Source organism: Hyalella azteca, unplaced genomic scaffold (genome assembly GCF_000764305.2).
Source record: "Hyalella azteca isolate HAZT.00-mixed unplaced genomic scaffold, Hazt_2.0.2 contig4078, whole genome shotgun sequence".
Taxonomy (NCBI): domain Eukaryota; kingdom Metazoa; phylum Arthropoda; class Malacostraca; order Amphipoda; family Hyalellidae; genus Hyalella; species Hyalella azteca.
Genome location: NW_025934304.1, coordinates 229,612 through 257,476, shown reverse-complemented (window position 1 = coordinate 257,476; position 27,865 = coordinate 229,612). Strand labels below are relative to the sequence as shown.

General features: G+C 38.5%; 1 protein-coding gene across 1 annotated transcript; it reads left to right on the top strand.

Annotated features, from left to right (window-relative positions):
- The first annotated feature begins 26 nt into the window (after window positions 1-26).
- On the top strand, window positions 27-27,865 carry LOC108673375. The gene is made up of 15 exons (XM_018161192.2): window positions 27-292; window positions 2,523-2,666; window positions 3,186-3,316; window positions 4,001-4,199; window positions 4,761-5,247; window positions 5,652-5,702; window positions 6,283-6,371; window positions 14,979-15,172; window positions 20,617-20,663; window positions 21,957-22,039; window positions 22,931-23,057; window positions 23,602-24,741; window positions 24,989-25,171; window positions 25,706-25,846; window positions 26,035-27,865. The coding sequence occupies exons 2-15, from the start codon at window positions 2,548-2,550 to the stop codon at window positions 26,275-26,277; spliced, it is 3,234 nt and encodes a 1,077-aa protein (XP_018016681.1). The 5' UTR covers window positions 27-292; window positions 2,523-2,547; the 3' UTR covers window positions 26,278-27,865.

Below are 27,865 nucleotides of genomic sequence, written 5' to 3'. Positions count from 1 at the left end.
CGAAGTTGTGCCTGTGAGAGCGCGTCTTCCATTTCAGCTAGTGTCAGATGGTCAGTGGTGCTGTGATGAGTAAACCGTTTGCCATGGCGGCTGCTGATGGCTATCGCGAACAACCTGAGCTTTTTGTTTATTGTGTTCTCTGAAAACGTTCCTTCCTACGTGACACTGCTCTGTTTTTAACTATCCCGTTCCATGAGCCAAGTGCTACACCATTTAATTTGTCTTCATAGGATCGGTCTCTTCGCCTAAGATCCTTTGATGAGGGTGTGACTGGCATCCAATTATTAAATCTGTGAGTTCATTTTTATTATAATTTATTTGTTGAGAATAATTTACGAAATATTTACAGTATGCTGCCAGCCGCCTGCCGCCACCGAAACATACCGGCTAACGAACGAAAACTATGAAAATTTACATATTCGAAAAAACGTTTTCCATCTCTTTAGTCGTTTTTTAGCGGTCTGATCTTAACTAAATTATTCAGATTAAGATTGTGAATTAACTTTTTCTGTATCATATAAATGATTCAAGATTATTTGAATTTTATCAAAATAAGCAGCTACGGGCTTAAAGGCGCGTGCTGTGAGCTTATCGATCAGTGTCCGTGCGCCTCCTTTAACTAGCGCGCGAACGAGGCTCGTGGTAGGCTGAACTAAATTAAACCTTACCCTTATCCTGAATACAAGTTCAACTCGATTTGTTGAAACTGAGTTGGGAAACGTTTTACGATTGACATATAATAGCTACTCACTTCTTCATTATCAAAAATCTGGATGGAGCACAACTCCCTTGTTTTTGGGCGTGTTGCGCGAACAATTTGTCGTGACGGTAGGACCAACCTTTTTGCTCTCTTTCTTGCTTCGTCCAAATATAGCGATCCGAATTCGGCCATATTTACTATTTAGTGTCCAATTTTTTTAAAATGTCAGAGTGCACGGAATCCAACAAAGAAGTTCAAATAGAACTCTAAAAAAAATCATTGTAGGGCTCACATATGTCTGGAAAGTGAACGCTTATGATTGAGGCACAAGCTCTTTCACCATCGAATACGAGATACAAAATGCGGGATGCCGAGCAAGCAATATAATATTCGCGGTAACTTATCAGATTATTTTCCTCATGAAAGTAGCTAAATTGAAATATTCAGACATAAAAATAAATTTTTTCGATTCTTAAGCTATTTTAGTTAGGAGGGAACATTGCTACGTTCGTTATTAGCCCGAGAGGGGAAAAGAAACACTTTGGCATCCCCTGTTGAGGGGAGAGTTGACTCGGCAACAGTAAAAATAGACATGCCGAATACTCTTACTCCGAATGCCACGAGCACAGCACTCAAACGAGCGTAGCGTCACAGAGCAAACTGTTGATATCGATAACCATTTTTTATGTATTGTGGTAAATGGATACAATCAATATTTAACACTACTGAAAACCATGATGTTACCTTGGGTTGCAGGTAGAAGCTATTGGTTGAGAGCATATTAAGACTTACAATAAAAACATGGTAGTAAGTGAAATTAATTAATAATTATATGGATTTCAGTCATCACTACAGAGTTCCGCGCACTGCTATCATTATTTTCTTGACACTAAATAATTACCTACTGAAAACTTGCTAGTAATTCGAAACACTCTACATCCCATGCAACTGTAACGTGCGATGAAGAATATAATATATAGAACTCTTTGTATGATTTATTTATGCATCGATTCTTCGATTGCCACTAATACTTGGCTTATTAGTCGGTAGCGGTAAAAAAACTGGCACATTATCGTGTACTACAGAAAATTGAGATTATTTAGAGCGTTGCAACTTAAATCATACCCACTATTGCTGAATTGAATACAAATCAATCTGGTGAATATTAGATTAAGTAATTGACTAAAAATTTATTTTACCTCGAGTGTAGGATACCATATAATAATCTACATGAAGGTTTTAAATTTAGCCCGCGCCATGTACGAAGTATGTCAAACGTACGAAATTAGGTAAAATCGGTACGGAATCTAACAAAAATATGTTACAGTCTCCCGCCAAGTCATTTCATTTTATTTAATTGAAGCTCGTTATCTGATGCTGTGTACCCGTTGACAAGCGTGGATTCGCATTCAACGCAAACTAGAAGGTCAAACATATAATAAGTTCGATCTATTATTTCCTGCACTAACTATACTTATTGCATTTTGAGGAATATTTATGTAAAAAAAAATTCTTCATCGGTGATACAGTCTAAGTTTAAGATTTTTATCACGATATAGTGCTCATCTTTAGCTATGCTATTTTTAAATGAAATTTTGAACCACGTCTTCGGTTTTTCGCAACAATGCTATATTACCTCAGTTGCTTCCATAATCGATTCATTTATGAGGTACCATGAGCACGAGTGACGTGTACACGCAAGTATGATTGTGGCAGCATAACAAATAAAACTAACAATTAAGATTGTGGCAGCTTAATATTAGGTTTAATTTCCAAGATGGAATTGACGATAATAATGCTATGTGAGTTACGACGCATGCAGCTATGGCGGGGTCGTGATGTGAGGGATGGGCTCTGAGGGGCATGCCTGTCGCCCTCACATTGAACTCGTTCGTCTCACAAGCTCAGAGCGCTCGAAGATTCTCGCCTACCCTGTTCAGCTGCGGCTAGAATACTGCCACTTCAGGTAACAGGCACTTCAGTGAAGTTCAGTCTCTTCATTATCATCAATATCACGCTCTTCTGGATCTTCGATAACCATGTTTTAGTCAGATTTTTGTGCAGACGTCCCTGCCTCTTTATTCTGATAGTTTTCATTTTCTAATCAGCTTTCGTGTGCGTGAGTTAATTAAGATACGTTCTCTGATGAAATATTTCTCGTTTTAGACATATTATCAGCTTCTACCATTATTGCAGTTTTCAAGCTTAACTTTCAAATAAATTGAAAACAACGAATCAATACTTCTACCAAAGTAGTGTAACGTTAACTGGATCTCATCTGTGCTTGCTTTAGTCGACCATGAATATTCGTCCACGACTACATTCAATCAATCAATCAAACATAATCAATCGTCAGTTATGGAAAGATCGGGTTCCAAAGGCCGGAATCCCTTGTGAATCAAGTCACGAAAAATTCAAGAATCGGCAACAGGCCATGGGCCTATTTCTTCAATGCCGACATTTCTATTCTATTATATTCTAACAGAAGCGCTTCGTACGCGCAACCTGAGTTTGAGCTGCCGACGCTGCCTCGACCAACGGTGCTTGTTTCTTCAGCGCCGCCTCGCTGGCTCCCTCCTTCCCTCTATCCGGCCTGGAGGCGTTTCACTCTCACTGGTATACAGCTGATATATAACAAAATATACTTTTAGCCTATAGTTTCTATTTCAAATGGTTATATTACACAAGAGATTTATAATGCGCCTGTAGTTTTATTTTTAATGTTTATACCACAAAACATCTATGTAATCAGGCTATAGTTTTATTTTTAATTTCTAGTAGGTAATAGGAACAATGTAGGAGACAAGGAGAGAAATATATTACAGTAAAATGTATGTAAGATTATTAGGTGAACGATCGGCAACTCAGTTTAAGTTGGGAACTTTATTTAAACTTTTTTCTCAGCACCGCGAAGACTCAGGTTAACTTAAACCTATTGATTCAATATTTGAACATACCAGTGCTAATTTTTTGTGATAAAAACGAGTTACTGGAACATTGTAATGGCTTCCTCAAGGCTCTCAATGTTTGGTCATGTTCGGTAAATATTATTGCATTGGAATGGAGAATTGTAGTTCCTAGATGAGAGTTATATAGGAATGCATTCAGCTGCTCAGAACTGAGTACCGTGCAGTCAGCTGCTCAGAACTGAGTACCGTGCAGTTACTGAGTATCGTGCAGTCAGCTGCTCAGAACTGAGTATACTGTGCAGTCAGCTGCTCAGAACTGAGTATACTGTGCAGTCAGCTGCTCAGAACTGAGTACCGTGCAGTCAGGTGCTCAGAACTGTCGTGTGTCCAGGTGTTAGTGGCCGTAGCAAGTCGTGCAGTCAGCTACTCAGAGGTGAAGTGATTGGACGACCATCGGTGAGTCGGTCTGAAGGTTGCCTTCTCGCTCTGCTCGTTTCGAGATCATCGAACTGCGCACACCCTATCCATTCCGCAACCGCACACCCCCTCCGTTCCTCCACTGCACTTCACGCCTCCACCAAAGACGTCAGGTTCATAGACCGGTCGCCGAACGTCAACTATATTTTTTAAGTATATACATAGCCTCCGGGCCTTGGCCATAATAATTGTTAGTTAAACGGCTCAGAGTTGCTTTAAAAATGAGGTAATCACAATAATTTCAAAGTAATAAACGGTTTTACAAATAATAGTAATGTGTATGTTAACTTGATAACGATAAATCAAGCTAAAATTTGGCTCAATTCTTCATGAATTTTTTGTAACCGTTCGATAATGCCTCATGTATGAACGGAATTTCTTTAATATGATAACGTTTAAGTTTTCTGGATACAAATAAATTTGAAAGAGTTCAAGTTACTTTGTTGAGTACATTGAGTAGCATTTTTGGATTAAAATGTAAATTTCTAACTTTATTTCGATAGCGTAACCCCAAAATATTCTCGAATGTATTTTGTAATGTTTTTTGACGAGTTCATTGTGACGACTCAAAGTAATCAGCCACACAGCATGTTACTTTGTTTTGTCCATCTCCTTTTTTTGTGTAGATACTCATATTGGTGAACTCATTTTTATTGTCTCGTTTTTTTCTCCAGTTACAGTCGCATTTTTTCCCTCACGCGACCTTGCCGAAGTCTAGCCAGCATGTCGACTTCATCGAGACCTGACCACGTCACCAAGGCCAGTACTCTGCCCCAGACTGCAAGACCCCCGACACGAAAACCCCGAGGCCTCAGAGCTTTCTGGCGGAGGATAAGCCATTCTCCCAAGCCAGAAGAGAAGCCATCTCGAGAGGTTCCAAACTTGCAATCCACAGTATCGGCTCAGAGTCTGGATGTTGTCTTGCGTGTCCCTCGTTCTGAAGGCGAGTCAACGAGCCCCAGGGCCAAAAAAGGTGCACGGGAAACCCCTGAGAAGAGAAAAAGCAACATAGGGGCCTTTTTCTCTGCTCTAACTCAATGTAAATCTGGAGAATGTTCGACCAAAAGGAGAAGAACTTCCAAAATATTGTCGTCGCAAGATTCTGACTCATTGGTCACCACACCTTGTAGTCATGGCAACGGAGAGTTGAGGCCCGAAAAGGTAACTTCTGAACGCTATACTTCATCCATTGAAATACTTAATCATTGCAATATTAAATGTCATTACTCAAGATGGTATACTCGAAAATTTTACCGGCACCAATCGTTTTATCATTAAACTAAATCGGCTTCGCTCTTGATTTTGTCAGGCTGAGTATAAAATGTTAATAGTGTTCGACTTTTGCATTACCGGTATTGTAATTAACTAGTATCATCTTTTATAATTGCAGTATCTCGTGCTTAGATGCTAGGTATCTTCAGTATCTCCCTAGTTCAGCTCTTCATCTGAGAGTGAATCATACAGAACTAGTGATTTTTTTTCTTCGTGGCTACTGCATGATACCATTTTTTTAACCGACTACTCAGATGTCAATTAATCTAGTAACTCATTCTATCGTTTTTTAGTACGATGTGCCTGCTACCATCGTGCCCACTATCACTTCGCAGGATATCCAGGTAATTCACCGGAATGTTGTTTTGTACACTAAATTCCGTTATAAAAAATAATAGAACTGTAGAAAAAATTATGTATCTTATCTTTCAATTCTAAATTGAGACAATCATCAAATTGTTTACACGCTATATTATTTTGTTATCAACTTTTGCCTTCGCGCACTTACACCGTAATGTGTTACATATGTATTAAAGTTTGTGTTTTTAATTGAAGTCTAAGAGTATGAATTTTTCTTCGAATTTTAATTTTAGCTGTGGAATTAATTCATTGTACATTCGAAACAAGGGGATGACATGGGCTGGAATAAAAAAATAAAAATTATTAAAATATACTTATTTAAATTCTTTAGTTCGTGTTTTTAATTCTAAATTTTGTTCGGAAAATAATTTAATTCAAATTCCGAAATGGGAGCCAAGTAGCAATTCTTGGTTAAATGAAGGTATTCTATGAGTCGTTTTCTTATTGCTGTATGATTGAAAGGAATAATAAGGATTGGAGATGATTACTCTATGACAGAAATGGCGTTAATTTCGTTTGAAAATAAATTAAATGATTGGGGCTAACAACATTTTTATATTTCAGTGCATCACTTCATCAACCCGAGCAACAGTCCAGGAACTCTACGTGTCTGGAGTTGCGTCTCGGAGCTCTGCATCTGTCGCCTCGTCTCAGTGAGTTTTTATTAGGGGATTTACCTACCTAATTAGGGATCTAATTAGTTAAATCTAATCCTAAAATTAGAGATCAGATAATTATATACCAATCCTAGTATTTGGGATCCCTAATCTAATACCAGGGATCTTCTAGTTCCCAAACTTTTTGTGGTCGCGTACCACCTGGAGGTTCCGTAGTCACCACGTATCAATAGGTACCCGCCGCGTCCTACTAGTTTGCATAATATTTAGCATTAATAGCACTTTATCAGTCTCAATGTGTTAATAGTTCGCTCACTAAGTATAAGTTTACCGACTGAATTTAACGGTTGTTCGCTGGCACTAGAGGAGAAGCGTATTGCAGCAATGCTACGGGTTCCACAGTTTGGGATCCAGTTACTGGCCCACAACAGAATGAGCAACTCGGTGATGCTATAAGCTAGGAGATGGTTGGGGGCATGGTTGAACTGCTGGGGAGGGGGGTTCATTCGTATACATTTCTATTATATTCAGAATTAACTGAAGTCAAATGTGTTAGTAAATTATGTGTTATATTTTAATTACAGCGTGTCTTTTATATTTTTTAATTAAATGATTGTCTGTTCGAAAATAAGTGAAAGTTATTCGACAATTATGCGAATTTTGCTTTATTTACTAGACGTTAAGAAAATGCAGCTGTGCTGTTACATCAGCTCGTATCCTTGAGAATTTTCTCGATTATGTAATGTTTCGTAATTCATCCAGAACGTAAAATTAACACGTTCACTGTTTCACTGTTAACACTGTGTATACACATAAACGGAATTGAGTTCGGCATACAACAATGAATTTAAGATAAGAAACGCCCAATTGTTGAGATGAGATTGTCATTCTAGAAACTAAAAACATTTAAGAAACTCAGGCGAGAACTGAGCTATGTCATTAATCATTTGGTTCCAGGGGTTGTTGTTGTTTATTGAGGATGTGGGGTTGTCCCCCATGTCCCTCACGGCTCAAGTTGTCACTAAGTCTTTACTTTTTATTTATTTTTATGGGAGAATTAGAAACTGATCCATGAGGTACTAAATAAGGTTTAATTTGTGCCTAACCACTCTGAAAATTTATGAAAAGAAAAGAAACACACACACACAAAAGAAAAAAAAAAAGTTCCAGGGGTTATTTACGTTACGGGTTATTTCCAGCAGCACCGCAGCGTGGTCCACGTGAATCAAGACCAGAAATAGAAATAGTACCGATTGTTTTAACGATAATGATAATACGATATATCATTATATAGACTGATAATATACAGAGCTGCGAAACACGGCAGAAAATAAAATTAGAAGGCCTAGATTGTGCATTAACTTATCAAATAACTCAAGATCAAGATATTTATTCATCGTAGCTAGTTTAAAATACCTAAATAATGGGTCAAATTGGGGGTTTTGGAAATTGATTATTATTATTATTATCAATAACATTATTCAACATTAACATTATTTCACCATGGTGAAATAAATGTTTAAAGTTGAAATGTCTGTCGGCTAGCATCATTATTATGCCATCATATGCAACAGGTAAAAGTCTAATAGCTTTTTCAAACTAAAGATAGTTTTGAAAAGATTCGGTCAAAGGACATGTCTTTAAATCTCCTGCGAACAAATCACGAAAATTACAAGAATAGGCGACATCTAACCGACATCACTATGATATGATAATATAAATTAGTTTTCGTTTCACATGCCGTTTTTTTTTGGGCCTCAAAAGAAGATGGATGAAAATGTATTTGAAGATTAACTTGTAAATTGTAAGAACGTGAAATTAGAGTTCTAACTTAATTTGTAGTGACTCGAATTCACATCTCGCACTAGCATTTCTCTCGAATGCCACAATTAATTTTATTAAACCTTTAAACTCGTGATTATCGACCTCTGTAACAATATCTTACTTAATGATCATGATTTCGATTACGTATTTCGGATTTCATCAATTTCACTTTAAACCATTATAAAATATACAGTTAACATACTAAACCTTCTGAGTCTCACTCAAGCCCCACGTGATGCCTATATACTACGAACAATAGGGAGAGGATGAACTTAAATATCTCAATTCACTATACTTAAACAGCCCTGCACTCAACTCCCTAAAAATTCAATCATCATTTCCGATTTCTGATCGAGCAGAATTTCCGATGATAAAAGCGGTTTTACCTAAACTGCATTCATTTAATTTATGTCCTTGTACAGTTTCCCTATTCATTGGTAATATACATACCTGAAAAATAATTTAACTGGAAATCCTTTATTTTTGGTTATTTCTTCTTTCACACGGCTCCATCCTAAATTCTTGAAGATGATCCATAATTTAGACTGAAATGAATTTTCCCAAACTAAATTTAGCTGAAGCTGTTATATGCATAGCAATTAAGGAGTCGATTGTTGATTTTGTAATTGTTTGCATTATTCGATGATGGTGAGGTGAGTTCTACAGACTCAGAGAAGTGTTGATCCAGTGATCAGTGACAGTGAAGAGTGAACGTGCTACGCTGAGTCGCAGTCTCTCGCAGACCTTACTGTTCAGCTGTTTTTAGCGCAAATTAATTTAAAATTTTAACCTTCTACAAAGTTCAAGTTATATGTGATAAGTTTTAAATTAATAAAAAATTGAATTGACCGAAACTCAAATAGGTATATTGACCTCCTTATTGCAGTCTGCAGCTTCAAATGGATTTTGCCTGTACGTCAGTACCTAACTCAAGTCTGTGTTGTGTCGAATGAAAGCCCATCTACTATTTATAACTATAAGTATTTGGTCAGAACTGGTAATGGTCATGAATGATGATTGACGAGGGTCTGCTATTTATTTCAGTAAGTAGATTTGACTTTTTCCTCATATTGTACAGAAAAATTGTAACGTCTTAGCCCAACTGCCCAATGCTGGGCAGGGTAGTGTGGCCCAGTGGTTAACTGGGCAGGGTGGCCCTCTGACCAGTGGTTAAAGTTCAGAGTACCAAGATTGGCGCAGAGAGGCGTGGGTTTGATCCCAGCTCTGCGCGCCAGTTTCTGGTCAGGATCGGAAAGGAGGCCGGGCCACCCGGGCGGTTAAGGACAGCAAAATTGTAGCAATGAGTTGCAAAATGCAAGTTCAAGACCGCGAATTGCGAAATGCTGTGAATGTTCTGCGACATAGTGACAAACCACAGATTTTTTAGAATCAGTTCATTTTAAATTTCCTCATTTACTCAAGATTTAAACCAATTTCTTATGTATGAAACTGCAGGTATCCAGGATACTTTAGTGGTCTACATATAGGACTCAAAAATGAACTTGAGGGAGAGTCTAAAAAACTCTCTGCTTTGCCACTATGTTCTGCGATGTTAAAAATCAGCGACAGGCCTACGGCCTAATAAACGCTGAAACCGCTATTATTATTATTAGGTATTATATTATAATGCTATACAGTATACCGTCAGCGGTCAGACGGTTAGAGTCAAACGGGGTACCGTAAAATGGGGTAACTTAGACCACTTTTTTTTTATAAATGATGCCATTTTTTTACTAGCTAAATTAAACTTAAATTGAAACATGCAAAATTCAGGTCTATACTCTAGCGTCTAGCTTCACTCACCATAAATTGCTGGCTCCTGCCTCTCATAGTCTTTATGTAATTTCAAAAAGAGTGATGGTCTTTGTTACCCCAGCTCTTGGGGTAACTTAGACTGGGTGGTAAAATCAATTATATTTTTTGGTAAAATAATTCCAAATAACTCCAGGTTTTGGTGCATTGTAGTAGAACTCTTCTAGTTACATATGCAAATGACAAACTTGAGGAAAGTATCATAGTTTGCAAATGGGGGGTGCTGCCCCATAATGAGGGAAATGAGACTACCAAATGGCAGCCCTGATGAGGTAATATTGACTGGCTTGGAAATTAAGTTAAAATTACCATATATAAGACTCTGTAGAGTCTGAAACATAAATAGGCTGTCAAACATAAAATATGTTATATATGGTAATTTTATATTAACTTCCAAGCCGGTCTATGTTACCCCGTCAGGGCTGACATTAGGTGGTCTAAGTTACTCCATTTGGGGGCGGCGCCCCCCATTTGCAAACTAGGGTAAAGGCGGTATATTCCGTTATCGTGGGTAATTCCGTCACCTCTCTAGTTTTTCCTTTATATTAAGCTTTGTTTTAGTTCCATGCGTTCGTTGATGGTTGAAATGGTGACGTCATACATTTGCGCGTCAAACTAATGCCAAAACACTAGGTCTTGGCCATCTAGCGAGAAAATATTGAGATCCAAAGAGAGACAATGCACGCTACCCAGTGAGATCATCGAAAAATGTGTCAAATTTGACAGTTGACCTTGCTCTACCAAATAGTGAATAACTGTTTGTATAGGAAGAATATTGTGGTTTGAGACTTTTAAATACGTCTGTGAATATATTAGGAATCCTTTAAGTATACTTGTATTTGCTGATTTCAAGTGGTAAATAAATTAATAGATGATTAAAATGAGAAATGGATTTAGACTCATGAAAACTAATTCCGTCACAACTTGAATTGGACACACACAGATCGTTCCAAGCTATGTACAAAAATTAAAATTTGCTTAATTAAAAGCTTAATAGTTGTTAATTAAAAGCCTAATTAAGTAGTGTTCAATATTCATTAGTGTTCTAATTCAAAGCCGTGTTGTATCCCAATACAGCTCACACAGCGAACGGAATTCGAACATGTGGATGACGGCATTACATATCAGTAGAATTTGAAGCGCGGACGGAATACGCCTCACCATGTGCCGAATATTGCCACACACAGTGACGGAATATAGGGATTTGGTAGGTTTGCATTCTAAAGGCTTTTACATAAAATATGGCAACATTTTGTGACGTTTCATCATTGTCGACGCGTACTACGGTGTTTTGAGAGTCACCTAAAGCAAACAAAACTTGAGTAATGCATACGGTTATTTTTTTTATAGTTTTTCATATCTCGATGCGTCCTTAATGTGACGGAATATACCTCGTTTACCCTATGACACTTTCCTAAAATTTGTCATTTGCATATGTAACTAGAAGAGTTCTACTACAATGCATCAAAACCTGGAGTTATTTAACCAAAAAATAAAAAAAAATTGGAGNAGGCCTTTAATGCCCTTTGACAAAATTTTTCTATGTCAAATAGTTTTTGAGTTGTGGGGGTTTTTGTTAAAAAAAACGAAAAGTGGTCTAAGTTACCCCGCCGGTCTAAGTTACCCATTTTACGGTACCAAATAAGGGATGGGTGGGGTAATAAGGGACAGTCCTCCAAGGCTCCAACATTTCATAGAATTTTAGAAATGTTGTAGCAGCTAAACTAATTGAGATATTGCAAAACTAAAAATAGGGGCATGAAGCTCAATATTTTTCCTATCTATGTAGTATGTACATAAAGCAAGTTAGGAAATCATATACATTTACTCGGTACCTCTAAAAATCCTTTTAAAAAGTGTGAAGAGTGAGATTTTGGAAAAGTGCCTCCGCAGGGTCTGTAAAAGGTTCCGCTGAGGTCTGTCTGTAGCAAAAAATTAATCACCGTATTAAAAAATGTTACTTACATAAAAGTTACACACAGGTGTTTGCTTAAAAATGTGATTGACAGACTTGGTGAGTTGGTGTATCTCATTCCAGAAAACAATGGCAGCCATTTCTGCATGATGGGGACAGGGTAATAAGGGACACTCCCCAGTCCCCCAGGCCCCAGGGTAATAAGGGACACCACTAAAAATACATTTACAGAATTACAGTAGGGCCTTGGTTAGCAAAGGCTCCAGTTAACAAAAAAAGCAATTAACAACAAAGAATTTTGATTAGATATACCTTGCTAAGCAAAAAAATTCTCCTTGACAAAAAATTGGTGCAAAGTGCATCATCAGTTATCAGTTTATCACCTAACTGTGCATAGAATATCATAGATAGAATTGTTTACCAGGCAACATACGTGAAAAGTAATTAATATAAACTATGATTTTTTTCTCAATAAATATGATGGTTGTCACTAAAATATTCCTTTGTGATTCAGGTATGTTTTTACAATCTTTTTTGTTATAGTGAATTCACTTGACTCAATAAAAATGTTGCGAAATTACTAGCCATCCTGGAAGCTTACCTACAGAAGAAATGCTACATGGCTCAATATATCAATAAAGGAAAATATATATCAATAAAGGAAAATATATATCAATAATATATCAATAAAGGGAAAACGAGTAAAAATCACATAAAACATCATTTATTCTACATCTGCATCATCTACATAGGAAGAGGAAGACTTCAGAGTACTGTTAGTAATGAGTACACTCTGCATGCTTCAAATGTTTTAAAATTGAGTTTTATTACAAGTGTCCCTTATTACCCCATTCCCAAGGTTAGTTCAGGAGGCTTTTATTTTGCATTGGGCACCTTACGAATAGCAAATGGAATTTTTTCAAAGATGCCATATGATAGCCTTTGCAAATACCGTTAAAATGAGCCTAAACTTGTTTATGTTGTCATGGTAAAAAGTTATTAAGGAAAAATGCTCAAAACCATCCCTTATTACCCCGTTTGATGGTAGTATACTTTGGTTAGTTTGTATTAGTGCATTGCCATTGCTCACATTTAGTAAGTAAAAGAGAAAAATTTTCTTCAAAAGCAAAGTATACCACAGTCAGACTAAATCCCAGAAATATGTATGATCTATGTTTTGGCTGATTTTGGAATTTTCCAGTACAGAAAACTGCAGATGATGCAGCAGAATCAGAATGAGCAGATCAGACTCGCTCACTATAATCTACATTGTATACATTAATCCTAGAATGGAATTTTCCTAGTTATTACTAAAATGTCATGGCTTAAAAGAGACAAATTGTCACTCCATTTGGAATCCAGCTACCCAGCTGTGCTATGTTATTAGCAATTAGATAGGAAGTATAATGAATTTAGCAGGAATCATTATCATGTGGTTTATAGAATTGCAGAAAAGCTCTAGTTGCAGCTTGAACAGTAAATTTATTCCACGTCAGACCTTACCAGCACTGACCTTACCAGCACTTGGCTTTTTCAGACGCTCAGTCAAAAAATCAAACTCTTTGCCAATCATGCCTAAAAAATAGATGTATTTCATGCCTGCTTGTAAGCACCCCATGGTACTGCCTTGGGCTCATTCTTACCACATTGGGCTCACTCTTTCTGCATTGGGCTCACTCTTACCACATTGGGCTCACTCTTACCACATTGGGCTCACTCTTACCACATTGGACTTCCTTTTATTGCATTGGGCTCCCTTTTACTGCATTGGGCTCACTCTTTCTGCATTGGGCTCACTCTTTCTGCATTGGGCTCACTCTTTCTGCATTGGGCTCACTCTTACCACATTGGGCTCACTCTTACTGCATTGGACTCCCTTTTATTGCATTGGGCTCACTCTTACTGCATTGGACTCCCTTTTACTGCATTGGGCTCACTCTTACCGCATTGAGCTCACTCTTACTGCATTGGGCTCACTCTAACTGCATTGGGCTCACTCTGACTGCATTGGGCTCACTCTTTCTGCATTGGGCTCACTCTTACCGCATTGGGCTCACTCTTACCGCATTGGGCTCACTCTTACCGCATTGGGCTCACTCTTACCACATTGGGCTCACTCTTACTGCATTGGACTCCTTTTTACTGCATTGGGCTCACTCTTACTGCATTGGGCTCACTCTTACTGCATTGGTCTCATTCTTACTGCATTGGGCTCATTCTTACTGCTCTTACTGCATTGGGTTCTCACTCACTGCATTAGGCTTTGATTATCAAGGCAATAGACATGTTGTGACAGGGTTGGATTTATTTTATGAATTATGTTTTGAATCTAAAAAGATCTTCACTTTATAAAGATATGGCTATTCATCACTAAATTCAGTGATTTGTGAATTGTAGGTTATAATATGGTTCTAACTAAAATTTTTATCAAGGGCAGAAGCTTGTGCTAGTGATCATTAGTTTCTTCATCTCATGAATGATTGAAGTTGCAAGGAGTCAATAGATGTTCTTGCTGTTTTCTTCTATATTCACCAAGGTCCAAGTGCTCATTGAATTTGTATCGAATGTAATTAGACTAAGTGGCCTTTTTTATGGGACCCAAAGTTTTCTTACCGAGATATACGTATAGGGGAAAATAAGGTTTTGCCAGCTCTTACTTTGATCAATACTCTGAGATTGTAGGGTTCAGAATTTCTAGTAGGTAGAATTTGAACATTTCTCTGTCAAGTGCTTGCATATCTACTGATAATTTCTAAATAGATGGTAACAATGTCTCTTATTTTTAAGCAGCTTTCCTTGAAGAAGGATGTAGCAGTAATCTAAGCATCAATTTGTGGTCCATAGAATCTCCAAATTATTTATCCCAGAAGTAAAATGACCTTGAGATACATTAACTTATATCTAAATGTTCTATTATGCATTAATTCACTTCTATGCTACTAATTTCTAAAATTATTGGAAGTAAAATTTGTGGTGGTAATCTTTTTAATGATATTCTTTTTTAATCTCTTCAATGTTGGGTATAGGATTAAGAAATAAAATGGACTAATTGTTACAGCAAGTAATGACAGAAAATTTTTTTGCTCAATCAGGTTTGGTGTGATGAGCACCAAGACTGAAGTTGCTTCTGCACTTCACAGCAATTCCTTGGTCTTGAACTCAACTGAGGAGCCACAACGCATCTTCTTAGCTGCACACAACTCCAACGCAGGGAGCAGCATGCCTGTTGGGACAGGCAACTACAGAACCGACTGTCGTGGTGCAGTCACGTCCCCCACCAGTACTGGTTAGTTATAGTGGACTTATGAGGACTTAGTATTTCGAACTCGCTACTTGTGAGTATTGAGTATTTGTGATTAGCACTTGACCAACCGTTTCTGACGGTATATTGTTTTCATCAGCATCCAAATGTTTTCGTCTGAAAGCAAATTCGTATTTGACCGAATGTGAGTTGTCATGAAAGAAATGGGTTTATTTGCTCACAATTTTTATTAAAAAAGGTTAGATTTTTCCAAAACTGACAATGATAGGATTAGATTCTTAGATTATAGATTAGATTATTAGTTCTTCGATTATAGAAGTTGTTTTCTATAACCAAATGCACTTTGCCGAATAGTCAATATCTTAAGTGTCTTTTCATTCCCATAAAAATATCCTATTAAAGTGCTTGAATGTCGATGATGAAAACCATTTTAACAACTGTTCACAATTTTCCTATTGGTTGAGTTGTGCATTAGGGCTTACGCATGAGTGCTGTCTTACAATGGCTTGCTGATGGCTCAGCTCTGCACGCCTCCTGCGCAAGGATGTGCATCACAGTCCGTTGCGGCTGCTGCTGCGGCTCTGTTTGTTGCCACTGCTCTTTTTTTCTCTGAACTCTGCTTCCTTTGATGATGCAACGGTTCTACCCGACGTGTCTATTGCTCAGTATGCTGTTGTTGATGCTTCTTTTTCGACGCTTTTGTTGTTGCTCTGTAATCTGCCGCTAACTGATAAGACTGCTGCTGCCGACGTTGTGATGCTGATGCTCGTCTATCTGCATCTAGCGGTCTAGCTGTTGCGGCTGCTGCCATTGTTACCGACGCTATGAATGGTAACAGTTATGCTGTAGCTTATATTTGTGTTGCTGTTGCTCTGCTATCTTCCTGAAACTAATATTTCTGTTGCCATCGATGCTCTGAGTGCGGCCGCTGCGGCTCCAGCTGATGTTTGTGCTGCTGCTGCTCAGTAAGCGCTCGTTTTACCTCCAACAGTGGCGCTGCGCGAGTGGAAGCGAGATCAGTCGAGTTGTGGTCGCGGTGAGAGGAGGTTGTGGCTGAGCTTTGCTTGCCCGTGGCCGGGAAGCACGACCTTGAATTTCTCGTGATAGCTAAAGCTTGTAGACTTCTTGCGTGCTCCGGAAGTGCCGCTCTCTTCGCTTAAATCGATCTGTGCTTTCCCTCTCTTTTAGCTTGTACAAGATTTTCCAAGTACGGACACAAATTGTTCATTTGGCGACTAATACGTACTAATTTCTCCTTCGCTCAGTAGACTTGGTTGTAACTTATAATCAGTAGCAGCAGGTTAAGAAATTTATGTAGTTATTCAGACAAGCATTCTTCTCTATAATATTTGTAACCAAATTTTATGTTTCCGATTGCAGGGTTTTCTAATTATGGGAAAAATTGCCATTTCGTGTGACCTCTCCTTTGGTACACAAAGCTTGTAAGTTGTATATGTGTATTATGAGTATTATATACTTTTTCACCGAAAAAACGGAAAGTTAACAAATTTCATGCAACATACTTAATTCTTGGTTTCAGATTTAGAAGTACTGGGTATTACATAATTCTTTATAATGGTAACTCAGCTGGAGTTGTTCATCACAGCCAACCAGTGTTATTGAATTAGTTCTACGTTGGTGCAAAATGAGACTAAGACTGAAAGCGTCTCGCGTTTGCTGTATAGTAGTACAACATTATTTTCTGCAATTGTGCAACCGAAATTCTTGAATTTCTACATGATGTCTAAACTTTTCTTGTTATTAACATCATGGAATCGAGAAAGTAACCAAAATTTGCCCTCTATTCCTAGTTTTTTTTCTGATTGAAATCAATGTACACGATGTAAACTTGTATTGAATGACATTTAAAACGCTGAAACGTGACGTTAAAAACAATAGGAACCTCAAGAACAAAGACTAAGCTCCAAAATTTTTAAAATTCTTCTGCTGTCATCGTAAGCTAAGCTTTGACGAATTGGAACTTGGACTAAATGACCTAAAGCATCTAATTAGCGTCGGTTTTTTAACTGTGTCGGCGTAAAAGCAATAGTTTCTAAAGCTTTCGCTCGCATCACTTGAATTTAATGCGTTCAAAACATTCTATCACGTGAGCCAGCGTGACGAATGAGAAAGCATTTGTATTCCGTTTATCTGATTTATCTTTGTTTGTTCCGTGTCCCTAATCTCCACAATCGAAATAATTAGTTATGGTATCAAAGATACGCGTTTAGTGTGGACAGTATAATCCGCAGGTTGGCCAAGAATTGTGAAGGTCAGCTACACACACAGACTCCAGTTTGTCACTGCTTCATGATCTTAGAGTTGGCGTCGTGTACAAATTGAATATATAATGTGCGTGCGTGGGCGATGCTACCTTGGGGACGTGTTGTCAGCTAACCGTTTATTACTTCCACTACTTGCACGATGATCACAAATCCATAGTAAATACCGGTGATTGCCTGCCTCATTTGACACTCTTAATAGCGTCTCTGCTTGATAGAATCTTAGATTGAATTTAAAAAAATAATTGCGTATGTTACCTGGGCGGTGTTAATTAAGTACCGCGGTCTTGTCAGGTTAACTTGCTTTATTCGAGGCAAACTGGTTGTTGACTGCCGTAACTGGAAATGTGCTTGTATTATCATGGAGCACGTGGCTTCTGGTGCAGCGATTGCTTGCTAGGTGGCCTCACCGCCCCAGCCCTGACCCCCGCCCTCGCCTCCCACACACGCTCCCCTTCCCACGCAGCGCCTCTCTTCGGCCTACCGCTGCATAATGTGGTGATCTTGTGATGATTCAGAATACGTTGAGGTTGTGATGCAATGATTTATAATGAGTTGAGAGGGTGATGACTTAATTATGTATTATTGGTTATTGTGGTGATCTTGTGATGATTTAGAATACGTTGAGGTTGTGAGGCAATGATTTATAATGAGTTGAGAGGGTGACGACGTAATTATGTATTATTGGTTATGGTGGTGATGTGATGATTTAGAATACGTTGAGGTGATGATGCAATGATTTAAAATGCGTTGAGATGGTGATGATGTAATTGCGTATTATTCCGAAGGGCCTTATTAAATCTCTATTTTCATGATATTTTAATGATTTATAATTTGTTGAAGTGGGAATGTGGTCATGTATTTTTGCTTGCAGTGGTGATGTGATCGTTTATAATTCGTTGAGGTGGCAGATAAAAGTTGTGTATTTTTGGTTACGTTTGTGATGTTGTGATGATTTATAATGCGTTGAGATTGTGAATCGCACCGGTAGTCGTCCATTAGCGGTTACTGGGGTGATATAATGATTTATAATTCGTTCTTGTAGTAATGTCGTACTGATGTGTTATTGTTTGCGGTAGTGATGCTGTGATTTAATATTGGTTTTAAAGATGATATGATGACGAACTGTTTGTGATCGTGATGTTTTTGTGATGATGTATTGTTCATTATGATGGTGACGTAAAAAGGAGGTAATGCTGGATTGTGATGGTTATATTTATATACCATATGATGTTGAGCCTTTACATCAACTGTTGTGGTGATATCACTGTGATAAGTTCTAAAGGGGAATGAAAGGGGAAAAAGAGTAAAGTAAAGGGGGAAAAGAAGTAAAATTATTACTGTACGTTTAAGTAGTACGCAAAATGAATTGGAGCTTGTGCTTGTAGGCCACGGTAAATTCATGACAATTTGCATTTTTTCATTAGTTGTTGTGCCTTGAGCACCGATCGTATGGGCATTTTTGCTCAAATTATAGTAATTTGTTAGAAATTTGCTCGTACTTTTGCAATGGACATAATCGTTCAGTTAATCCCTCATACTATTTGCGTCATACGTGGGCCATCGTTGACAGGTACCTGCACTGATACTCTAATTGGCCGGGCCAAACTGGGTCTGGTTGACCCTCGCAAAACAAAAAGCACATCACTATTAGGACGAAGTCTCACTTATTTCTGTGAGTGTAAGCATACAGCAAAATTGAATTCACTGGTTGATTGGTTAAGCCTACATTCATGCTATGTCTTGGAATAAATACTGAAGTATTTATTTCCTAGTTTTAAAATTATTTAGATAATAAATTCGCGGCGTTACTGACTACTTCTTGCCTGATTTGTTCGTTATCTGGAATGAACCGGAGTGAACACTGCACAAATTTCAATGTTGGTATGTGCATGTATCTCGTCTACAATTATATAGTGGCTGAAGTAGCACAAACTCGGCGTCTCTAACTTATACTACTAGCTACCTCTCAACTTATTTTCAGAAATACCTGTATGTATGGAAAAGCATTCAAAAGCCAGCACTTACTCTATATCTCACCTGCTGCGAGATTTCCTCAATAATATCTGAAGGGATGAGTGCAATAAGTTTATTACCATGCTTAAGCTGGCTAAAATATAACGCACATTTAAGGCTTAACTAATAGAGAAGACTTTCCCCCTTAACGCGTGGTCGCTGTGGCAGGGTGCCAGCACGGGGCGCTATCTCGCCTGGATCACTTTCTATACCCTACATGTAGGATGTGGCCCGCGCTGACCTACATGTGCACTCCTACGTGCAGGATGCCCAATATGTCGTTGGTCTACATGTTTAACGCTTCGTGCAGGCTGTCCAATATGTCGTTGGTCTACATGTTTAACGCTTCGTGCAGGCTGTCCAATATGTTGTTGGTCTACATGTTTAACGCTGCGTGCAGGCTGCTCAATATGTTGTTGGTCTGCATATTTAGCGCTTCGTGCAGGCTGCCCAATATTTCGTTGGTCTATCTGTTTAACTTGGCGTGCAAGATGTCTAATATGTCGCAGTTCTACATATTTAACGCTTCGTGCAGGCTGCCTAATATGTCGTGTATCTACATGTTTAACGCTGCGGGATGGCTGTCAAATCTGCCTTAGCTGTACGTACCGGTACATGTCTAGCGCTACGTTCAGGCTACTTAATACGTCATTGAAATCTGTCGTAGGTCTACATGTTAACACTACGTGATGGCTGTCAATTATGTCGTTATTGTACATGTTCATCGCTACGTACAGGCTGACTATGACTCTGTTGATCAGGCCTATCACGACGTACGGCATAAGTTTCGTTTTACGTTCACTTGAACCCCCTCATAATTATTCGTCGTGACTCGCGACTTGAATTATTTTCCACAATATTTTGTTTCAGTATCAATTTATGACACTTGCGGCTACTACCTGACATCGAAATTATTCAATTGCATTTCCTTATTTCTACAATATGGTCGACCCGAAGGTGAATTAGAAGTTGTCACTTCTGGTGAAAATGTCAACAAGTAGTGAATGTACTTGCCCGGTTTATATTGGTTTAGTGATCGCAAAATGAATCTTCGCCATTTTGCGCAGGATGAAAACCCTAATATGTGAATCCTTTTTTTTTTTTGTGGCACAAAATTGTCTATTTGTTTTCATTCGTAGTTCAATAGTACTTATAATTTACATGTTTCAGATTCATTGAATAGTCCAGTCGACAGCGGCGAACACGGCAAGCGTGAGGTGAGAATGATGGAAGTTTATGGTTTATATTTTTTATGAGATGTACCTATATTGCATACGGGTATTGATATTAATTTGATGTATTTTTCTTTGTGTATGCTTATATGAAGGATGAAATTACACGTATCGCACATCGATGTGGTGCTCGACTACGCATTTAATGAAATTGATGTTTTGCGATAAACTAGATTTGTTGAATTTGTTAAATTTGAGAGCAGAGTTTCTGCGCACATGCTAGGTTTGTCTGGATAGTGAGGCACTTGTGCAAACACCCGACCCTTCTGATGTACCAGAGGTCGATGTTCGTGTTCTTTAGCGTTAACGCAATACGTCAGGTAACGATGCCGTTAAACAAATCATGGAATTTGTTTAAAGAAATTAAATTTAATTTATATTGTTTCATAGAAGCGAAACAAGTGGTACTATTTAAACTATATTGCTTCACGGAAGCGATACAAATGCAAATTTCTCCAGGAAGGGAAGCTTGCTTTAAGAAATGTTGTCTTTCATCCCCAAGTTTATTCAAGTGTTGATGTGTTTATTCAAGTGTGTACTTAGAACTGTCAGTCTTGTCAGAAATTAAATGTCATATTTAGTGTCTATAACTTACGCCCGAAGAAGACTCGTAAGGAATATTGATAGAAAATTCGTTGCGTTCTTCGTAAACTGAATAACTTTGTTGTATAGCTGATTTTATTCTGTATGGAATTCGCATATGTTGTTATACAGTGCTCGTACCTTGACGTGGATGCAATGAAAAAATTTAGATCCTCACTTTCCGATGTACGTGATATAGAAAACAACTAACTGCAACTTGACAACAAACTGACGGTCGGTGCTCGCGTGTCGCGGCGTGGTGTCTGTTTACGTTGGCCTTATCGTAAGAAGGATTGCGTGTTCTTATCAAGGCCTCCTGCGATCAAGCATGATGTATTTTAACATCAAGGATTACGTATTCCCTTAAATATTGTAGCGGTATATCAATTATTCAGATAATACAAAGGTTTAGTTCACAAGCGTTAATGTTGGAATCGGATTATGGTTATACCTGGTTCGCGTTTTGTATTTTTTAGATAAATTTCCTTTTTCTTATCAAATGCTTCGTTTTTTTCCAACGTTTCGCTCCATTGAAGCCTTCAAATAAATAATTTATATCAATAAGGTCGTTTACTTTATTCTCAGTAATGAATAATTTTCGTTTACTTTATTCTCAGTAATGAATAATTTCATCAATGTGATCTTGATGTATGAGTAATAATATCATGTTTCACGACGCATGCTCTCGTCTTGCAGAAAAACCTCTGGTGCGTGAGCCGTGCGCCTCCATCGTACCTGGCCATAGCGTGCGCTGTCAGCGGCTACAGTAACATCAACAGGTCATTTATGCATTGATTTGTTCATAATTGTCAGTAGAGGTGATATCGCTGGTATATATTGACAAGGTATCTATCGCTATCGGTGATATCGCTGGTAGGTACTATCTATGTTAATCCTTACCCCGAAGTGAAGGCGATAAGTGGGCTAAGTTACAACGTGTTGTTTGAGTCGTGATTTTACTACAGTTGCAACTCCCGGAATTTTCGCCCCCTTTTGTCACACGTTGCTTGTCGTCGGGGTATTATTAAGTCTGTATTGCAGTGTAATGACGTGAAAAAATTATTCTATTTTTAAAGAGTAGAGGATGAAACTTTTCTGAGAATAGCAATTGTGCTTGTGGCTACATTAGCATGGATTATTATAAAACGTAAACATAATTTTGGTGCCGACGCTTGTCTCCGAGGTCGGTGTTGTGATCAGTTAGGGTCTGTTGCCATGACTACCGCAACTGATTGTTGCCATGACAACTTGATGCGTCGCTCCATTACCCAAGCTTGGCTTGCTTCTGTGTCGCAATGATCGTGTTCGGGGTAACGTTAACTTATGCATCTCCATGTATTAACAAGCCTTGTGTTGTATGTAGTGATCTCTCTATGTGGACTGTTGTGTAAATCATGTTTGACAGGCGCAAAGAGGCGACGTCTATTAGGGAATTTCGGCTCGGAAATTCCAGAGCAACATTAATATTTCCTTGCAATGATGTTGCAAGATCTCTACGACTGAAAACATTAATTTGGACATTTAGATGCTTAGAGATACTCATAGAGTGATGCATCCACCGATACTTAGAGCTTCTGTACTCACAAATACTTGAGGTTATTGTACCACAAATACTTAAGGTTATTCTACCTACAAATACTCGCAAATACTTACGTCTGATTTGCCCACAGATACGACAGCGCCGTGCGTGAAGGCTTCAGGTCTCGGGACGCTAGTCCTGCTGCCCCCAGACTCGCCTTTGCCAGGAGTCGCGACTCTAGCCCCCTCAGAGAGCGACTCAAGTCTCCTGAATTTAAGGTAGGCTGCAGCTTGATCCTAGTCGTTGACGTCTGCGAGTGTTGTATACAGTGAACTACTCTTATTCAGTGCTGTGTTGTTAGCACGTTAAGGCAATTTTTTTTTATTTTTGAACATTTTTAACAGTTTATAGCGTACGGAGTTGGAAATTGCTTCTGATTTTTTTAGTTTTTGTTCAATTTTAATTGTTAGCTGAGATGTTCGTTGATAAAAGTATGCAAAATATATTAATCTGTTTAATACCATTAACTGATAAACTGGGTTTTCCTGCATGTAAAAAGAGATCTTTCTTATGATCTCGTGACGTGTAAATACTTGTGAATAGTTCTCTCTTGAATTTTCAATAGACTCATTCAGTGAGAGTTTAGTTTATTGATAAATTTTCATTAATTGGTTATTTATGTCAGCAAACTTTCAAGACTTTTTTCTTTGCATTTCACTCTTTTATTTTAGAGCAGTAACGTTATATTCTCTAATTTGCCTGAATGACATTTACTTTTGGTTCTTACTTAACCAAAGTCTCATAACATTTTGTGTGTTGCAGTGCACACCCCAGGAGACAGCAGTGCGTATCAGTGAACTGAAGGCTCAGCTTGCACGCTGTGCTCAGGAACTAGGAGGTGACCTCGACTACCGCAGTCGCCAGAACTCCATCAGGAGGCGCGATAAGAAGCCTCCCACCGGCCGCAGTGTGAGCGTCGACAGAGGCTACCTCACCAAAGCCAGCGAAATCAACACCGGTGCTAGTCAAAGGCAAAATCCTGCTAGAAAATCCCTTCTGTGTCCAGAGTACAGTCAAAATTCTTCTAGGTCTACTGCTGATGAGCGGCGTAACTACTTCAGTTGTGCAAGTATGACGTCTAATGAAGTGCCTGTTAGACTTACCGATACGCATTCCAGTATTAATGATTTGATAAACTCTCCTTTATCTGTACATCATCCAAGTGATCTAGATAATCGTATAGAAAGTACCAAGTCATTCATCAAAGAACGAATAGAAAGGCTCTATGGTCCCGGAGCTTTAGCTGTTGGTTTCTCCCGTCGAAGTGAAGCAGTTAACCGAACCATGGGTAATAGCATTAAACGAACTCCTGACACGCGCTGTCAAGGACGTATTATCCCAATAAAACTTGAATATGACGACCAAGTAGACAATAGTGTGTCCTCCAAGGAACCTGGTCGAGGAATGCCCAGCGTTTTCCGACACCTTAGACCCGAGTTCAGGTATCAGCTCCCTGTCAAATCATCGGTCGCCTCAAGCAACTCATCTTCCGGCAACAATTCTGATAAATTTTCCACAAACAATGCACCAAATATTAGAGAAATACCTGTTGAAATTGAGACCAGCAAAGCTTCTAATGGTACTGCAAAGCCTTATTCCATGTTGTCTTGTCAAGAAGATTCTAGAACTCATTCCAACCTTTCACCTGCGAAAGAAAATTCTTGTGATGTTGGTGTCACTAAGAAGACTGATGTGGAAGCAAGTGTGATACTGAATAATAGTAACCATTCCTCTAACAATTCATCTGAAATAAGGAGTGACAGCTCCACAAATGTCCCTCACAACGGGTGTGGTACGTCGTCATTACGCAGTGCGATGGTGGTTGAGACCTCTCAATCTGAAGCTACCGTTCCTGCTGCAAATGACGAGAAAGTAATCAAGGATGGACATTACTTCCTGAAGGTTGGTTGTAGACACGATAAAAGTTGTAAAAGTTGACGAGTCAATCTTTTATTACTTTTTCGATCTGATCCATCAACTTCAAATCACGAATCACGATCAAGTATCGTTAGGTATTTGCTAATCAATTGTTTGAATCTCTCGCAAATTGTTTCAGGAGCACCAAACATGATTTTATTACTCCTTTAATACCCAAATCGTTACGAGAAAGTACCGATAGTTATTAATCCTATTTTTTTCATGTGTACAGATCGTGGCACAGGAAGTGTCAGAGCTGGAAGCTGGAGTAGAACAGCTGGATAAGGACCTGGAGGCGCATGGATCCATCATGACAGAGGAGGTGCGGGGCAAGCTTCTGGCCGCCTCAGGCAAGACCAAGCTCCTTATCTCACAGAAGATCAAGCAGTTCAAAGGACTCTGCCAGAAGAATATTGTAAGCTCCAAATTGAAGTAACCATACTGTTATTCGATGAGTCTTAGTTCGTTTATGATTATCGTTCAGGTTTTTGTGTTTCCATGCAATTTGGCAGGAATCATATGGCCTGTGCTTAGTTATTTCTATGTCATTGATAATCATGTACAAATTATGAATTACTTTTTTCTATCATGAATGCTTGGAATCTGTTTGTCTTGTGCATCGTTGCTTTGATGAATGTATACATTAAATTAATGCTTAGTTATTCGGTTCGTTATTAAAAGAATCCACATAAAAATTGCGAGATTTTTTATTTTTATTTTTTTTTCATCGTGTTGAAATTTGTTATCCGTATCATCATATTTCTTCAATATTACGTTTGTTTAACGATTTCATATTTCTTATCAATATGTAAGCAATTCCTATTTATAATTTTTCTTGCACTTGCAAATTTATAAATATAAATTTTAGCTGCCTAGTATTTCGAAGCATTTTTCTAACGCAACGCTTTATGTATTTTTGAATTCATCGAGGCTTTTAAACTAATTTTAGGCCGGCCAGCAAGAGGGCGAGCAATTCCCAACGACATGCGAAGACCTGGCCGGCTTTTGGGACATGGTGAGCCTGCAGGTGGAGGACGTACGAGCCATGCATAGCGCCCTTGCTCAGCTCAGAACAAACGGCTGGAAGGAGGTGAGATCGAGTAATATATTTGATATGTGCACATAGTTGTGAGTAAATGTTGGAGTTTTGACACTTGCTGATGACCCTCTTTAATATTCAACTAAGTTGTAAAGTTGCCTTTGGTGTGTTAAATCAGAGATTGACAAATTCTTCAATAGTTAAGAGAAGTTATCACTTAATACATTTGTTTTGTCTAGGTTACAACCGAGTTGGATCAAAGCAGTAGTGGCCCTTCAGCTTTGGGAGGGAAAAGTCGTCCCGCTCGTCGCATGAAGGCGGCGCCCCCAGCCGCAATGTCTGAGGCCGCCAAAGCAAAAGAAGATGCTAGGAAGAAGGCTGCTGAGGAGCGAAGAAAGGCAATGCGTGAAGCCATGAAGGCCAAACTTGCTGCTGCCCAAAACACAGAAGATAATGTTGAAATTTTCGTCCCCGAAAATTAATCTTTAACAAACCAAGCTGTAATCCGTTGAAAACTCTTCATTCTGCTTGTTAATTATTATTATGGTCTTTAATTCATTGTGTTGATGTTGCCTAATGCAAGCGGTTAGTGATGACGTTACGAAGCAAAGATTTTTAATTCATTCGTGAAACACGTCAGCTGAGCGTCACGCTTGGTGCCGTTGTGATTTTTGCTCAGCGTTGTGCTGCTGATGCTGTGATAATTTATCAGGTTCTCAATTGCTCATTAGGTCTACTCCATTCTTGACTCGTTGAATTGAATGCAATACGGCTTGAGCTAGCGAGATTAGGTGCGATCTTATTAAACTGCTTTGTGTAAATATCAATACCAACAGCTGAAATGCATGTTTGTCACCGATGAATGTTGCGTGCAGGAAATCACTACTGATGGCTTCTATTGGGTATTGAGAGGTGAGCTCACAATTACTATGGAATAAGTCAGATAAAAACTATCTCGAAGAGTCCCTTGCACTAAACTCGACTTATCAGTTTCATTGTACTTGACTCGGATGTCTTGAAGCTACTTTCCAAATATCAGTTGCTGGTAGTGAATTCTGTACAGTAATTTGCAAGCAGCTATCCTGGAATTTTTGGGACAGGCTCCCTTGAAGCTACATGAAAACGGCCGTGAGAACATTTTATCGGTTACCCCGTATTTTTAATCCTATTTATGATAGTAAACATTGTTTCAGCCTCTTTGGGTGTTCATTTAGACCCGGTGACACTGCGAAAAAGCTTCTCTCTCGAGTGCTTCTGTTGTTTTTTGGTTGTGTCGCTATGCCATTTTAAATAAATTCTTATGAATTCTGAAAGCATTTTTAGTTGCTGTCGCACTGTTCGATTGTAGGCACGATCCTGGTTACGGATGGACCACCTTTTTGTGCAGCGCCGTTTCATGAATTGGTGTTTAGCTCGTCTGCCGCTCAGTTTTGTGGCACAAGAACAAATGTGGTATTAAATTTCGTTTTCAGTTATTTACTCTTTTCCCTTCTTTTCGAGCTGTGTAGGATTCGAACAGTATGATTTTTAAAACCTTGTGGGATGCCGGAGTAAATAACAATTGAAATCGATGAAGCTTTCGCATGAAAATATGTTGTGTACTCCTGAAAAGTATTACTTATAGTATATAATTTGTGAGTAAATAGCGTGTTATAAGCCAAAAACTATTTTTCTTAAGTAATCAGAAGTAGATTTAGTTTACGATTAATATTTATTAAAGCTATGTAGGAGGACCTCCATAGTTTCAGGCATTCCATAGAAACATTATATTTCAATCCCGACTAAATATTGAGACTATTTTACTTCGGAATATAATCTCAGCTCGCATAATTTTACAACTTCGGTTCTAATCCATTGTGTAGATCAACGTGGATAGTTACTGAAACGACGATTACGAAAGGTCACGAAGATGCACGCGATTCGGCTGTGCTTCCTCTATGAAAACGATTACATATAAACATTCAAATGAAATTTTGTCTATGCTCCGCTTTTGCTGCGTTATGTACGATTCATAACTCCCGCAAAACTTTGAAAAATTTTTAATTTATAAATTATGAAAGTGTAAACTCT